Source organism: Danio rerio, chromosome 20 (assembly GCF_052040795.2).
Source record: "Danio rerio strain M-AB ecotype USA chromosome 20, GRCz13ab, whole genome shotgun sequence".
In the NCBI taxonomy this organism is placed as follows: domain Eukaryota; kingdom Metazoa; phylum Chordata; class Actinopteri; order Cypriniformes; family Danionidae; genus Danio; species Danio rerio.
The window spans coordinates 24,379,267-24,397,745 of record NC_141040.1 but is presented as its reverse complement, the minus strand read 5'-3'; the positions used below and the strand labels follow the sequence as shown (position 1 = coordinate 24,397,745).

General features: G+C 34.5%; 1 protein-coding gene across 4 annotated transcripts in view; it reads right to left on the bottom strand.

Annotated features, from left to right (window-relative positions):
* rtn1b (reticulon 1b) overlaps nt 1–18,479 on the bottom strand; it is a 58,155-nt gene that overhangs the window by 5,694 nt on the left and 33,982 nt on the right. The window contains 1 exon segment of one of the 4 annotated variants that reach the window (NM_001029948.3): nt 17,949–18,170. Coding sequence (NP_001025119.1) covers nt 17,949–18,021 — 73 coding nt within the window. The 5' untranslated portion in view covers nt 18,022–18,170. 4 annotated transcript variants of the gene reach the window in all.

The following is an 18,479-nucleotide window of genomic DNA, read 5'->3' as shown; positions in this document are numbered from 1 at the left end:
GACTTTAAAAAACACTTGAGTAAGAACAGTAAAGTGTCGATTGAGATGTCTACTCAAATTCTAATTCAATTCGAATTCAAATTCTAATCATCCACGATTTCAGATCGAGAGCTATAAGTCGAACTTCTTCTTGAAAGCCTCTCTGTTTTATTTTAGTGATTTAAAACTTAGGTTAAAGATTAAGCAGCATACTGTAGCTCAATCCTACGGTAGATTAACATCACAAAACCATTTAAATTAAATCTCACAAAACTGTTTAGACCCACTTTATTCTTATTTAACCTCCTATGGCTTTATATGTGGACAGCACATTTTAGCTCTTAAGTGGCTATTTAAAATGCTTCGAATGTTTTATATTTTGTTACAGACATACAGTGTCATCCTGCAACTGTTTTGCAGCATATAAAATGTCTCAAACACTATATTTAACCGTCCAAAATGAAAAAAAAAATGTTGTTTTTACTCTCTGTTTGTCAAAACATGTTAAAAATGTATATGTTATGTATGCATTAAAAACAGTCAGGAAAAAGTGTTATGGACAATGATATGGACATCATTTTTCTCTAAAAGTACATCATATCAAAAGATGATACTTAGTTTTTATTCTAATAAGGTTCCAATAAGCCCAAATAACAAAGAGAAATAAAAAATGCATGTTAAAAAACACCTTGGGCCTTAAGAAGTTAAAGGGATAGTTAACCCAAAACTGTAAATTGTAGGGATGTAACGGTATTGTAAATACCGTCATACCGCAATATTAATTTTTTCCGATATTACCGTAGTCGCATGACTCGGTAAAACTATAGGTCTTCTGAGAAAATTTGCTCAGGCGAATGAAGCGAACGGGAGGTAGCGGAAACTACAATTCCCATCAGCCCATGCTTGGCCATAATCCCTTGCGGTCTGTTGTCGCTACAGATCCAGTAATGCGGAAATGGAGTGTGCTGCTAGAAGCGGGGATCAAAAAGAGCTGGAAAACCCTAAAGCGGGTGTTGTCGCCGCGCGCGTACTGAATAGCGGTGTTGTCGCGCGCGTACTGAATAGCGGTGTTGTCGCGCGAGTTCTTATCAGCTGTGTTGTCGCGCGCGTACTGTAAAGCGGGGACGGAGGGTATGTCGCGTCGCGGGGGCACTTTTGATCATTTTGGAAGGGAACTTTCTATCCAAGACTAAAAAGGGCATGTGCACTGCACAGGTTGAGCACTGTGTGTGCACGTGCCTGCAAGTTGGGGAATATGACTAATCAGTCATGGGGACTGCAGAAACACAGAACACTGTTCAGATTGATGCAGACATGAGATCTCTATCTCTCTCATGGTTTGTCCTCTCAAGTGGGGGAAAGACAATGCACAACGTTACCCACTGCTGTCAACCTGGGCCAAGTCATATCTCTCTTGTCCCAGAAACCTCAGTCCCAAATGAGAGGGTTTTTTTCTGTTGCAGGGGACATTGTAAATACCCAGAGATACCAGCTTTTACCAGATTATATTTATATGATAAATTTCCTTTAAAGCCATCTCTATCTAAGTGAGTGAGTGATTAAATGTTGAATGTGATGAGTTTTCAACAATACTAAATTGAAACTTTATTTTTTTACATGGTTTAATAATTTTTTGTTATTAAAATTGAAGTTCCTGTTTCAAAGCTTACAGATAGATGACTAATTTGTATTTCATTGACACTTTTGGCACTTTTTTGGAGTATTTTCATAAGTTTTGTTTTTTCCTGTAAATGATTCAATAAATACCGTACCGTGACATTCATACCGAGGTATTACCGTACCGTGAAATTCTGATACCGTTACATCCCTAGTATTTTGTGTTATCATTTGCTCAGCCTTTACTTGTCACAAACCTGTTCAAGATTCTTTCTTCTGTTGAACACAAAAGACTATGATATAAGACTAAATATGCCGTAAACTGATAACCACTGACTTTCAGAGTATTTGTTTTTCTAACATTCTTCAAAATATCGTCTTTTGCGTTCAACAGAAAAGGGAATTTAAAGAAATAGTTGACCCAAAAGTGAAAATTTACTTCCAAACCTTTACCCTGTTTTATTTTTGGGTGGACTATTCCTTTAAATGTTGTAGGCTTATGCTGGGTTTTATTCTATTATATTCTATTATCAGCTGTATTATGCAGTTACATAAAGTACTAAACGAGAAGTGTATGTGTATTGCTCTATGAAAACGTCTGAAGCTGCTGTATATGATAAAAATAGCATCAAATCATCCCCTTCATCTGTGTTAAAGTATACAAACACTGTGAAAGAGAGTCACTGTTGAAAGCAGAAAGTGTCTGCAAAGCGCTGCTTCGACTCTATATTTCATAACTAACCAGTGCTTCAAATCCATCACACCTATTATCTTTCAGCGAGACAGCACAAAGATCTCAGTGAAGCTACTGCAACCTAAGAGGAGACTTGTGCTATAAAGACATGTGCTATAGATGAATTGAATAAACAAAATTGGCTGTAGTGTATGAGTGTGTGTGTGTGTGAAGAATGCGAGAGTGTATGGGTATTTCCCAATACTGGGTTGTGGCTGAAAGGGCATCCGCTGTGTAAAACATATGCCGGAATAGTTGACGGTTCATTCGGCTGTGGCAACCCCAGATAAATAAGAGACTGAGCCAAAGGCAAATGAATGAATGAAGGTGCAGGACCATGAAATGTTCATCCAATCAAAACATTCGGTCTAAACATTACGATAGGCTGTCCTACCTGCCTGTTGGTATAATTACCAGCCTGATCTCACGAGGAAACTTAAGTATTTTACGCTTTCTCAGTTTAGTGGCTAATTTGTACAAATTCGTACGAGTACGAGTCGTGCGAAAATGTACGATTTTAAAAAGGAGGCGTGGCAATTAACCCCACACCTAACCCCAAACGTCATTGGTTGATGAGCAAATCGTATTAAATTGTACAAATTAGATTGTACGAATTCATATGAATTAACCACTAAATCAAAAAGTTATGAATTGCCATGAGATTGTGTTGGTAATTACATATCTCTGCGCAAGGATTACAATTTTAAAAACATCAACAACCTACCTTCATTTCATATATTAGGTATTGGTGATAACTAACTGTACTATAAATTTTTATCCTTGGTGAATGTTACGTTGTGTTTTGCAGTGATGTTGTCGATACATGTTCGAATGTCGAAGCATTCAGGAGGTGTGGCTTTGGATACCGATTTGAAGAGTGGGACATTGGCTTTCAGTGCTATGAGGCTAATCATAACATTTTCCAAGATTTGGCAAATTGCACATTTAATATCTAAACTGCCTTGTTAGTATCTCTGTCTTTCTCAACAACTGATTCAAAGAAATGTAATCTTATTGTAATAATGCTTTATTTAGATTTTTTTGGCTAATGGTCTAATCTGATTCAATGATTTATGCTAAGCTAAGCTAAAAGTGCTCCATCAGACCCGGAGATCGGCTCAATGGATTCAAAAATGCTACAATTGTTGTAAAAAAACGTTCCTTTTACCAACTTTATGTTCTAAACCAGATTCAGATACTTCAACTTGTCTCTATAACCTGCACCAAAACCCAATGCAAAACCAGTGCCAGCTGCAACAATCTCAGTCAACTCAAGCAACTGTGGTTAGATCAAATACCCGCAATTAGATGGTTCTTCAACAATCACCCAAGGCTTACATGGGATCAAAACCAGGAAAGGTAGTGGTTTACAATATACCACAGATCTGCTTTTCATTGATCGCTTTTAGGATCCTCAATTCAGCTTTCGGTGAATGGCGCTGATGTAATGACTAGTGAATCACTCTGAATCAGCGCTGAGTTAACACAATTATAAATGATTACACAAACAGACAGGAGTGCAGTCAACAGAAGCTCTGCGTCCCAATATGTGGATGTCTCTGCTTCACATTAGACAAAAAGAAGTATGCTAAATAAGCAAGGTGTCTGGAAAATATTAATTGTGAAATAACAGGTCAAAACCACTGCATTTGCTTCAATTTCTGAAATGTGAACACTTTGCTGTCCTATAAAGACTACTACAGGAGGTTAAAGAAAGAGTTCGGACAAACATTACATTTCTGTCTTTTTTTTTTTTTTTTGGAATGAGAGTTTTTTCATCAAGAGTTCACTTTTTTTAATCCATTCAGCCGATCTCCAGTTCTGATGGTAGCACTTTTAGCTTAGCTTAGCATAAATCATTGAATCAGATTAGACCATTAGTATCTCACTCAAAAAATGTAAAACACGTTTTGATAATTTTCTTTTTTAAAGCTTAACTCTTCTATTGTCACAACGTGTACATAGACTGAATAAAAAAGTAGCCATGTTCAAGATCAGGAATGTTAAAATCAGTTACTGGAGGGCGGCACTTTAGTTCCAACCCAACTCCAACACACTTCCCTGTAGGTTTCAACAAGCTTGAAGGACTCAATTAGTTTGAGCAAGTGAGTTTAATTAGGGTTGGAAGTAAACTGTGCAGAGCTGCGGCCCTCGAGGAACTGAATTTGACACCTGTGTTCTAGATCAATATGTCTAAGAACTATATAAACTCTCATTCCAAAATAATCAAGGAACTTTGCTGCCGTACCATGGCTGCAGCAGGCACAATGATATTACACAGCACTGTTACTTAGCTACTTACATTAGGAAGATTTTTAGGTGCGGCGTAATATAGTGCCTGCTAGAGCCATGGCACTGCACCAACAATTCATTGATTATTATGACATATTTGCCTAGAAAATAGCAATTTTTCATAGTTTAAGTTTATAATGTAACTACAGAAGAACTATTGTTACTTTAAATACGAAAATGATTAAAACTCTATTTTTAATTTCTAATGGTCTAATATGATTCAATGATTTATGCTAAGCTAAGCTAAAAGTGCTCCTGCCTGACCTAAAGATTGACTTGATGGATTAAAAAAATGGTAAAACTTAACTGTTTAACTAAAGAGCACTGTATTCATCGGTATGTTCCAAACTAGGGTCAGAAACATTAGCATTCAGGGGTGATATGTTAATGAACCTCCATGAGAATTTTGATCTCGTGCTGTCAGAGCGATGCTCATCTTTCATTTCCCTCTCTGTCTGTGGCCTTTCTGCACATATTCATAGAAAAACAGTAATTTCTGGCCAAGTGTCAGCAGGTTGGCCTTGGAGATAGACTGGAACCAGGTGCACAGATCTGCCAGTGTCTTGCCTCTATTCAAACGTTACAATTAATGTTAGACAAAGTGATGTCTATCGTTAATCTCCCAGGCCAAATGTGACAGTAATTCTGTAATTAATGCAATGTAAATAATGCTGTCTGAAGCAGAATGTCTGAACGGTGCTGCACACATAATCATAATTTAAATAGCACTGCTAATACAGTCCATTGACCTGACATAATTTCAGTCTTGCACGAATGATGCTTAATAACTACAGCACATAAGGTCAATCTAAATCCAATGTTTTTTTATTAGGTGTTAGATCGGTATAATGTGAACTAGATTGTCTCAGACATTATTTTTTGCTTTTTATGTTTTTTTCATTTATCAGCATTTTGTTGCACTCACTTAGATTAGCAATAAGTGATTTAATTTATTTGCAAAGTGTGACCAAGGCCGCTGTAGCATAGTATTAATATAAGTGCTTAAGGCCAATAAAAATACATTTTTAATATGGTAGACTTTTTTTATCATGGTTAAAATCTTGACAAATGATGGAACAATAAAGATCATGTCAAGAATGACCAAGCATTTAATCAATATAAACACACAAGGTTAACAATATGCAGTTTTATTTGAGTATAGGTCTCAATATGATAGATTTGGGCTAAATTTGCAATTTTCAGCGTGAAAACTAATTTACCCACATTTTAGTGGTTTATTATGTTTTGGTTCTAGCAGTTGTAAACCATACTTTAGTCCACTTAAAATTTTCCTGCATCAGTTGTTTATGAATCAATGTGTCATTAGGAGCCAAATTATTAATTTTATTATGCCTATATTTATAGTAAACTGTAGTTTTTTACTGCCAAAGTGGCATTGAGGTGCATTTTATGAATTACCAAAGGACAACAGTTTCAGCTAAAACTAATCTTCAATGTTCTACTGAAGAGAAAAGTCACTCGCTGAACATCTTGGATGACCTGAGTTCAGGTAAATTGGCTATTTTTTATTTATTGTTATTTTTTTGTAATTAACATAAACAAGCACATAGGTTTCTGTTTTCAATGCTGTTTTGACACAATCACCCCCCAAAGATTTTCCCTCTGGTCATTGTTTTCCACCCAATCTAAGAATCTGAACAAAAAAGACTCAAAAATCAAGCCCAATTATCTGGTTTTAATTACAACTTCACAGCATCATCACGCTCTGATCACAGGTGTGTATCTGAGCTAAGTAGAGCTTCACGGTCTAGACAGAGCCCTGTGATCATTTTCTACTCAGTGCCATAAAGAGCCTAAAAACTAGAACATTAATTTAGGTTACACTAAGTTAGGTCTTTTTCCTAAACTAGCACTATAATCTTTCAAATATCCTTGTGCTTAGTGGAATTCTTAGTGTCATGAAGGTCTGGTGGACAGTATGTAAAGGTTTATGAGCCAAAAATAATTTATAGTTACTACAATTTGACAGCTCATTATAGGCAGTGATCAACATTCTGTTCTTTTCTATACACAAAAACAAATCAGCATCTTGAAATTATAAGGTTCTCTCTGACAATTTGTCAAAAATGTTTTAGTCACAGTCTTATTCTTATTTAAACTTTTTTTAAAACTATTTACATTTGAAGTCAGAATTATTAGCCCCATTTATTTTTTCCACAATTTCAGTTTACAGAGAGATTTTTTCAACACATTTCTAAAAATAACAGTTTTAATAACTCATTTCTAATAACTGATTTATTTTATCTTTGCCATGATGACAGTAAATAATATTTTATTAGATATTTTTCAAGACACTAGCTAGGTTAACTAGGTAGGTTAACTAGGCAGGTTAGGGTATAGTTATTGTATAACGATGGTTTGTTCTGTTGACTATAGAAAAATATATAGCTTAAAGTATATACATATATATATATATATATATATATATATATATATATATATATATATATATATATATATAATTAGCCCCTCTTTGAATTTTTTCAATTTTCCATCATTTGGAAAATTCAAAGAGGGGCTAATAAGTCTGACTTCAGCTATATATATATATATATATATATATATATATATATATATATATATATATATATAATTAGCCCCTCTTTGAATTTTTTCAATTTTCCATCATTTGGAAAATTCAAAGAGGGGCTAATAAGTCTGACTTCAGCTATATATATATATATATATATATATATATATATATATATATATATATATATATATATATATATATATATACAGTTGAAGTCACAATTATTAGCCCCTCTTTGAATTTTTTTTTGGTATTTTAAATATTTATCAAATGATGTTTAGCAGAGCAAGGACATTTTTACAGTATGTCTGATAAATGTGTAAAATGTGTTTTATTTCGGCTAGAATAAAAGCAGTTTCTAATTTTTTAAACACCATTTTAAGGACAAAATTATTAGCCCCTTTAAACTAACTTTTTTATTATTAGTCTACAGAACAAACCATTGTTTTGACCATCGGGGAAAAAAACAGAGGGGCTAATAATTCAGACTACAACTGTGTGTGTGTGTGTGTGTGTATATATATATATATATATATATATATATATATATATATATATATATATATATATATATATATATATATACTACATTACAACACAAGGGGCTGTGTACATTTTGAGACCTTTTATTTTACAAAAAAAACTTCCTTAAAAAATTGGAGCAAAATATTATGTTATTCTACATTTTAAAAGGCACAGCTCATAAACATCTCAGCATTCATTTATAAAAAAAGTGATGATTTCCATGCATTTTATGACAAGCTTATATTTTTATTGTTTGGTAATTATTGTAGAGTTTAAAATAGATGAAACATTTTTAATGTAAATCATTTAAAAAATATATATTTGATATAGTTAGTGAATTTTAAATTTACTTATCAACGAAAACATATTCTTTCCTTTTTAAAGTCTTAATATGTCTTTTCATTTGAAATTTTACAATATATAGCCTTAAAGGTTCAATACACAACTCCTAAATTAAAATGTAAATTTACCCACAATATTTTTAACCTAAAATCTGCTCTATGGTATTAGTTTTGGCAGCATTAATATTAACAGCTAGTATTGCTCTTTATGCTTATCTTTAACAACAATACATATATATTTTCCTAAAATATTAAATAAACCAAAACTCGACATTCTAATACGTCTAACGTCAATACACACTCTACACTAATTTCATGTTTTAAAACAAATCTTTATCATATTTGTTTAAGTATTATTTAAGTGGTCTAGCACCTTGATGTATACAAGACCATTATGTTTGCTGCAACATCAACAGAATAAAGACAGAACCCTAATAATTGCAAGGTGGTGAAGTGTATTTCTCATTAAATCATCATATTTATTTTCAGATGGAACTCAACGCACATTTGCTCCCACTCCTTCCCAACATGCATGGACACGCACTTGTTTATGGGGTCATTACGGTGAACCCGGTATAAAAATGTGTTGGCGTGGAGCTGCCAGTCGAGCACGGTCACCACGGAAACTGGAGAGATGGGCGCAGTGGAGTGAGCAGTGATGCAGTTGCCATAGCGATGCCGCCTGCCTGCCAGACAGAGTAATAAGGTGCTGATGAAATGATGGGGGATGGGAAACAGGAGGAAACACTAATATGACAGACGCACAAGAAGCACCGAAGAAACACCCCACCGCTGACAACAACAGAACATTGGCCCTCGCTCATGCAGGACCTTTGCTTTTTATCAAGCTAAAGGACAATAGCTCACAACGGTCTGGTCCCTGGGGGGGAAGAATGGCTAAATATAGCTGCCGCTGTGTGACTGCAATGCAAATCATCCTCTTGATCCTCTTGTTTTTGAATGACTTCCTGAAAATAGTTTAAAGAAAAAACTGATTTTGAAAATATATCATGATTTTAGTTTATTTTGGATGCCTTATTAGACAAATCTGGATTTTTTTGTTTGAGATTCTATAATAATAATAATAATTATTATTATTATTATTATTATTATTATTTACAGCATAGTATTCATTCATTTTATTTTCAGCTAAGTCCCTTTATTAATCTGGGGTCGCCACAGCGGAAGAACCAGCAACTTATCTAGCATATGTTTTATGTAGCGGATGCCCTTCCAGCTGCGACTCATCACTGGAAAACATTCATACACACACATACACTATGGACACATACATTTAGCTTACCCAATTCACCTATAGCACATGTTTTTGGACTGTGGGTGAAACCGGAGCACCCAGAGGAAAATCACATGAACACGTGGAGAACATGCAAACTCCACAAAGAAACATCAACTGACCCAGTCAAGGCTCGAACCAGCAACCTTCTTGTTATGAGGCAAACATGCTGCACTGCGCCACCGTGCAGCCCTATAGCGTAGTAAATAAATGCAATTAAATAACTAAAAAATAATGTAAACAACGTTGTTTATTCATTGAACTTAAGAATGTTCAGGTATTTAACTGGAAAAATAAAATTACATAAAACTACTGACATGAAATTTTTTACAAGCCTTTCTGAAATGATGTCATTTGCAGTACACACACACATATTAGCATTTACTGACACCACGTGGCTGTGATGATTAAAGCGGTTAAAATTATTTACCGATTTTACTGTCTTTATTACAAACATGCTCTGTTTAAAAAAATAAAAAAACATTTTAAACTTGTAAAACTTATAAAAATCACAGAGACTTATAACAAATATTTTATGTGTATATATTCATACTAGGCATGGGCCGGTATAAAATTCTGACGGTATGATAAACTTGGATAAAAATATCACGATTTCACGGTTTTGCGGTATTGTGGTTCCAGCTCTAAAATATTTTCTTTTTAAATGCCTGGGTAAAACACAAAAACTTTTTTCTCTTTGAACACAAAATATTTTATTTTAAGAAACATTTCAAATATTTTGGAACCGTAAACATGTCAGGCTAAATAATTCAAATAAATTATTGACTTCTGCTGTCTTTATTTATTTCAAAAACATATATTGTTTTTACAATTTAAAATGGCATCTTTGTATATATTTTCAGCTGGAGATACTGTTGTCCTAAAAAACAAACAAAAAAAATTTACACATACCGTAGGAATGGTATTGCAGGAAAATTTTGGAGGTTTTAAAACCTTGACTTTTCCAAACCACGGTTTACCTTGAAAATGGTTATCGTCCCATGCCTAGTGTATATATATTATTATAAAAACATGGCGCCTGTCAATCAATTCGGTGGAGAAAACCGCACTCCAACGGAGAGCGGAGAGCCTCAGAACCAATGGAATTTGGATCCTATTTTAACGTCAGAAAAAAAAAAAAAAAGAGACTTGTTGGGTTTATATCACTTCAGTATGACAGTGTACAAACTAAACCTACACACACTTAATTCCAAACAAATTCTCGCAAGTCATCCTTGTATGACCCATCCAAACTACAAAACATAACATACAGCACATGCAGTGCATATGTACCGACTATTTCTATGTACTATATTAAAATACAGCAACCCTGCTATATTTTAGGGTCACGCACCATTGTAAACACACAGCCTCTTCTTGAAATCAACAGATCATACTCTTAAAACAAAGAGATATTTCAGTCCGCCTGTGACTAATATCCTTACACACTACACACGCTAACAAGGATGACACCAATCTTGGCATGGGACAGGGCTCCAGAAAGACACAAGGCAAACAACATTTCTCTGCTGACAATAATGAAAGCTCTTTTAAAGACGCGTCACATGCTATGACATCCCAAACAGCCTCAAGATGAATATAAAAGATAACCACCGCCTGGCCCTTGTAAAACAGTGAAGGAAACATTATGGATAACAACAATGAGATGAAAAGAGATTCAAAAGTTAGCAGTAATTAATGGCTGTGTTTAATCACTCCTCTGCTCTATATGGGACACCATAAGTCTATAGGGCATAAATGTATCCTTTAACTCTAATACTGGTTAGACTTGAGGTAAAATGTGGACAAACTTGGAGATTGTACTGTATGTATTACATGATATGCTTTTTAAAGCCCTGCTGTTTACGATTCTGTCCTAAATGGTGTTTTGAGCCCTTGCGGTTCTACTCTGAATCCACTTTGCTTATGTAATGCTGCATTGATTATTAGGTAGAAGAGCCTGCATCAGAAAGTGCATTCGAGGGAATAAGGGGGGCGCTCTTGAGCTCCTTCTGAAACGTAAATTGTCTGCAGTATTAAAAGGGGTAATTCACCCAAAAATGTTCTTTTACTCGCTATTTATTCACCCTCAGGTGGTTAAAAGCCTGTTTGAGTTTCTTTTTTGGTTGAACACTAAAGAAAATATTTTGAAGAATTTTGAAGCCACTGACTTTTATGGCAGATACACACTATATGTTTTAAAATATAATTATTTTTTACTGGAAAAAATAAAAATAATGTTATAGTTTTATATTTATTTTATTTTATTAAAAATGTATTTTTATTTTATTATTACTTTATTATTAGTATTATTAGTTGGCCATTAAAAGGATATATATCTGCAGAGCCCAAAAAAGGCTGGGGAAAAAGAACGGGAACTTTATGAGAAATATGTAACAAATCCAACAGTCTCACTGCAATTCATCACTTTTTGATTTAGTGGCTAACTCTTATCCCATGCGTACAATTTAGAAAGATTTGCTCATCCCCTAATAAGGGTTTGGTTTAGGGGCAGAGTTGGGTGCCATGCCTTCTTTTTAAAATCATATGAATTAGCCACTAAGTGAAGTTTAAATTTAAACAAGCTACGGTCACACTGGGCTTTTCCTATAGACTTCCATTCATATGCACGCGAATGCGTCAGACCGGAAGCGCAGGGTCATGTGTTAAGTTTCGCAGGTTGCTGCGGTGCAAAGTTCAAGCTTGGTGAACTCTGACCTCCAAAATCGCATCACTTGACTGCGTGAGACCAATCGAGGATCAAAACATGACCTTTCTGGACAGAAATTTAAAACATACAGCAATCGCTCGCTTTTTTAATCCCTAATAATCTTGTTTTTTCCCGCCCCTTTTCACAGCGCTGCACAACAGAATTTCGCATTAACAAACTCAATTGTGACTGCAGCTTAAAGCTGCGGTCACACTGGGGTTTTCCTCCCATAGACTTCCATTCATACACACGTGAATGCGTCAGACCGGAAACACCGGGTCATGCATCAAGTTTCGCAGGTTGCTGCGGTGCAAAGTTCAAGCTTGGTGAACTCTGACCTGCGAAATCCCATCACTTGACTGCGTGAGAAGAATCGAGGATCAAAACATGACATCTCTGGTCAGAAATTTAAAACATGAAGCAATTGCTCACTTTTAAAAATTTCTAATAAGCTTGTTTAATCCTGCCCCTTTTTGCAGCGTCGCACGTAAGAATTTCGCATGCTCAAACTCTAATGTGACCACAGCTTAATTGTGAGAGGAGCATGTGCTCGCGATTGACCGAGCTGGCCCACATTCACTCATCATGATCCTTCAATTAAAGGATCCCAAGTCACTATATATATCCTTATTTCCTTTCTACAACTAACTTGGTCTGGAAGAAACCCCCCTCCCCCCTAGACAAAACGTGAAATACTTACGTTTTCTTGTGAAATCAGGATGGACAAAAAATCTAAATTTACGTTTGAGCAGAAAACTGATCTAAATCTAATCAAGGCAGAATCCCAGGTCTCACAACTAATCCTTATTTAACTCAAGAAACAAAAGGAATACCATGGGAGTCAAAACATTTTCTACATTCTTTAAAAAGTCTTCTTTTGTGTTTAACAGAAAAAAAAGAAACTGAAACTGGTCTGAAACAAATGGAGAATAAATAAATGATCATGGAATTTACATTTTTGAAATGAACATGTCCTGACTTTTCACTGTGTTTCCACATTTATTTCAACTGCATATATGTTTCACACCCAAGATATTAAAATAATAATAGTTTTGTCTACATCGCAAAAGAAGGAGAAGACGACGATAACCACCGCTTCCCGGACATTATACAAAATGATTTTAAACATGAATATTTTCATTGACCTTTATTTAACCCTCAGAACTATATGAATTTTTTTTTTATTAATATTTCATGAATAGATGTGTTTTATTGGATTTCTTTTGGACAGCTGCCCTTTGCCTTTGTAGAGCTGGAAAAGCCCAAAATAATTTTCTAAATTACTTGGACTGGAATCAACTGAACTTTAACTGTGAAAACTGGATTGAAGCAGTTTCAATTCACTGAAATATGTTAAACTGGTTTGACACAATCTACATAAAAGAGCTATCGAAATAAATATCAATTGACATAAATATGAATTCAACTGAACAAAGAAAGTCATATAATCCTAGGATGCCTCAAGGGTGAGTAAATCATGGGATAATTAAAATTTTTGGGGGAACTAACCCTTTAAGCCCAAAGTATACTATGTATACAGCGCATGCGGCACCGATTTTGTCATCAGTAGGCAGTAGACTACTGTATGCGCACAGTGACTTATTTTTAGTTAGAATTATTATGAACTGTTTTTACACTACTTGGGTGAAAAGTAATGGTGTACATGGACCTATAACAGCAACTACTACTAAAGACAGCAAACAATAAGAGATGCTGAAAGAGAGATGACAAGTTGATAAGCTTGTGTGTGAATAGATTAAAAGATGTCTGTAACTGTTTTAAATGAGTACAAATACAGTTTTGTCTTTCACAAAATCGTTTAGCACTTCAATAAATTCTTTTGGAAATTTTAGAACTTTTGGAAAGGAAAAAAACAGACTCCGTAAGACTTACAGCAACAAGTTCTGTTACTTATTAAATTTAAAATCATGAACAAATCATTGAATTTAGTATTTATTAATCTTTGTTAATGTTAGTAAATGAATATAAAGTTGTTCATTGTAAGTTCCTATTAACTGACAGTGCATTTACTAATGCTAACAATCACATACAGTTGAAGTCAGAATTATTAGCTCCCTGTTTATTTATTTCCCCATTTCTTTTTAACAAAGAGAAGATTTCTTCAACACATTTCTAAAAATAATAGTTTTAATAACTCATTTCTAATAACTGATTTATTTTATCTTGGCCATGATGACAGTAAATAATATTTTACTAGATATTTTTCAAGACACTATCTAGGTTAACTAGGTTAATTAAGTTAACTAGGCAGGTTAGGGAAATTTGGCAAGCTATTGTATAACGATGGTTTGTTCAGAGGTAAAAATATTATCAGACATACTGTAATAATTTCCCTGCTTTGTTAAACATAATTTGATAAATATATATATAAAAAAAATCAAAGCAGGGCTAATAATTCTAACTTCAACTGTATATGGACTTCAGTAAATGTATTACAATACTCTGTGATAAATAAATGTTGTGGTTCATTTTTAGTTCATGTAAGTCAATATTGTTTACTTTTTGTATAGAATGACCACTAAAGCTAATTAGTATTCATGTGTCAAGCACTTGTATTTGTGCGCTATCCAGTACATGATATAAATAAGGCAGTGTATTTGACTATGCATGATGTACACTGACCTATGAGTAAACACCCAAAGGTCATCTAAGATGTAAATCTAAAAGTAAATCTCTTTTGTTAAGCTATAGAGAAATTAAGGTAAAGTGGGCTCAAATCTTTCAGTTTTCAGTTATTCTTCAGTTTATTTGCTGTTATTTTTTCCATGGTTCATTCCTCTTGTAAAGAGCAGGGGTTATGTTGATTGCTTTGAAGCTGACTAAATATGGATGTTGGACCTTTCTAAGGGTCTACGTTCATTTCTCATTACTTCCATTAGATGAAGAAAAATGCTGATATAAAAGTTAAACATAAATGTGAATGATGGTTGATTTTTCAGTAGCTACTGTACCTGAGAGTAGCAAAAGTAACTTATGCACATTTTCAAATAAAACACCATTGTCATCCCATTTTTTCAAAAGAATTAAATTGAAACCAAAGATTCTTGGCTTGCACCAGCTCCATGTTGTATATCCACAATGTCACACGTTGGGTTAAATTAGGCTTTCCAGTCTCCACAGTCAGTCCATTAATTCTACTGTATCTGTTCACATCAGCGAACAGAACCAACCCCATGACATCAGACACAGCGATATTTTAAGATGGCGGTACCTGAGATCTAAAGTTATATTAAAACATGACATTTTCTTCAAAAAGGTTACATGAATCATGTTTGTTTTATATATTTTTACTAAGTGGAAATCATATAAATTTGATTGACCGCTTCACTTCCACTTTAAGCACAGATACAAAGCACCATATCTTGACATCTGCCATGACAGTCTTTCTGGTGTAGATATTCACCCCTACAGCAATGACCGCCTCTAAACACTGAAGAATCAATAATAACCATCTCTCACAAATTTAAGAACCACAATCTGATGCGCCTTGTGAAAAATTGGGTTAAAAGGGGATGACAACTCCAAAATAGACCTTCGACCTACATTACTCTGTCGATGTAGTGACATCTAATAAAACTGGCTGCAAAATAGAATTTCCTGCAACATCCGGCCCTGACCACAAACTAATAGATGACACAGATGCAGGATCTGGAAAATCATATAACACTGGGTTTTGCTAAATAATGTCTTTTATATCCTCTATTAAAAAATCACTAGATATATTTTACCATAGCTTTCTAGATGTAATATTTCAAGATTATATTACATATATAAGGTTGTAATTTTCTCAACAGAAAAACAGCACGTTGGGTTGTAAGTTAGATCATTCCAATCTTATCCAATTTGCAGAGTTTCCACTTGTGGAAATGGTGATATAATTCATTAACATATTTGTCACTGAGAAATAATCACATCTATTTTATGACTTGCTGTTAATGGAAGATCTGGCAGAGATCATGTTGGACTAGTACCAATTGACCGTCAAGACATTAACAGCCAAAGTGGCAACTCATGTCACAGTTTCGACTAAACCGCATTCTTGACTGAGAGGAGAAACAGAAACTGCTGACTAAAGAGAAGCCAGCACCTTTGCTGCGGTTTGACTTTATAGCATTGAATCAATACCTATAGAGGACACAGATATTAGCAATTCAAAGCCAACAGGCATGACTATAGAAAGAGATAGCAACAGAATACACAACCCACAGTGCAACATTACAACCTACCTTGTTTTTGTGCTATTAAAAAGAAAGAGGTTTGCTTTTGTCATCTTTATTTCCGTTTTAATTTTCATGATGGCTTTTTTTTATAAAGCCAACAGAGCATTGTAGCAAAAAGCTATTTCTTTACCAAAAGAGACACTGAATTATTATTCCAAAAAGGCCAAACCATAATTCTGGGATGTACTATAGTGAAAATAATTAACTAAATGATGCAATATTCAGTGCTTAGCATAACTGAGTATACACCCCATTTTGAAAATAAATATTTTGATCCATTTCTCAGTAAATGTGGGTAATATATATTGGTGTAGTTGAACAAAACAGATTTATTAAGCAGATATATTTATTAAAATAATATTTTAGTCACATAACATCTAAAGAAGTGGAAAGATAATACAATTAAATTTAAGCTAAATATTGCCAAAAAAATACAAACTACATCATTTTAACAAAATTGTATATATGTTTTGTTTATTTAGATTTTTGCTATTTTTGAAAATGTTATTTAAATTTTTCCCTTGCACATAAATTTGGGCTACTAAACTTTAAAACCATTATTGTATAGATAAGCTTCAGATTTGGAATTAAATTCAAAATTCATAACGTAACGTTGAAATTTTTAACCAGTTTTAAAATTTAAATTACGCACTAATTTTACTCTAATATATATATATATATATATATATATATATATATATATATATATATATATATATATATATATATAATTTTTACTTTCTGATTTTGCACCAAACTTTGCACATATGTCATGGAGAGTGCAAAGTTTAAAAAACTAAATAGTTTAAAAAACTAAATTAAGTAACAGGAACAAATACTGAATGCAAATTAATAACTTAATACACTTCATGAAAAATCTATTTAAAAAAAGGATTTGTGTTTATAAACCCTTAAACTGTCACAGATTCAAAATGCTCAATATATAAATAGCCACAACCAGAATCCCTCCCTCTTAAATTGTTCTAGTTTCTTCCTCCCGTTCGAGCCCTCAGATGTGATAGTCTCTAGGCATTGGATTGATTAAAGGAACGGATAGTTGTCTTCTAGCGGATGACACCAAAAGCTCACTAATCACAGAATAAACCATTTCCAGGATAAAAAGAGGACATTTCATGCAGAATTCCACCACGAGCTGATTCTCCATTCAGGTAGCCACACCCTTTCTTCTTTTCTTTCTTTCGCTTTCTGCTCCCAATGCAACCTGAAGGCCTTTACGATCAACATAAGCAAAGAAAATCACACAGCATTTACTATCTCATTATGAAGCTATTCACATCCAAATGAACATCTGACCTAAAAATGAGGCACTCATGGACACCATTGCCATTTGATTCTAATCCAAGAGTCTATGAATATAGGATAAACCCCTACGCACAACAAGAAGGGGGAAAAAAAGGGCGTGTCCAGCCGTCTCGACCCCCCCCCCTAAAGTCTGCTGTTCATAAGCTAATGATGTCGGCCTCAATGCAGAAAAAGCAGGAGACGTGTGCTCGAGCATCTTCGCACATGCAACCTAAAATAAAATTAGCAGCCCCAATAAATCAATCCCTTTCTATAAAGACATGCTTTTGCATCCTATTCATTCAGCCTGTTCTTGCATCCATTGGACCCCTTCTTCCTCCACACACACACTCACATTACCCTGGCACTTCCAGCTGCTCCAGAAACCTTCCATCTTGGTTGAGTCTGCGGCTGCCATGGTGCTGGCCTGCATACTAGGCTGGGCGAGGAAAAGGACTGAGAATCGCTTTCTGCTAATTCTACTTCTACAGCCTCTCCGCTGCTCACTCTGTATCTGTCGGCGTTCCCTCTCTCTCTCTTTCTCTCTCGCTCACCGGTTCACACCAGTGCATGAATGACCCACAGGAGGAGGAGGAGGAGGAGAAAGAGAGGGGAGGGGGAGGCAGGGATGGAGGAGAGCAGGACTGGGGGATGTGGTGATAGTGCTGCCTACTGCTGGAGGAACTGACGAACTGCATTTGTTGATGGCGGACATTAAAAAAAGTTGCAAAGCATCATTATTAAAACCTATAAAATAGCCTTATTTAATGTTTTTTTCCCCCGACATTTAGATTGGGAGTGGGTATTGTGACCAGTTGGTGACTCTATTAGATTTTTATTCATAAATTTTGACTTTGTTATTTTATTTAGATATTAATATTTCATTTTAAA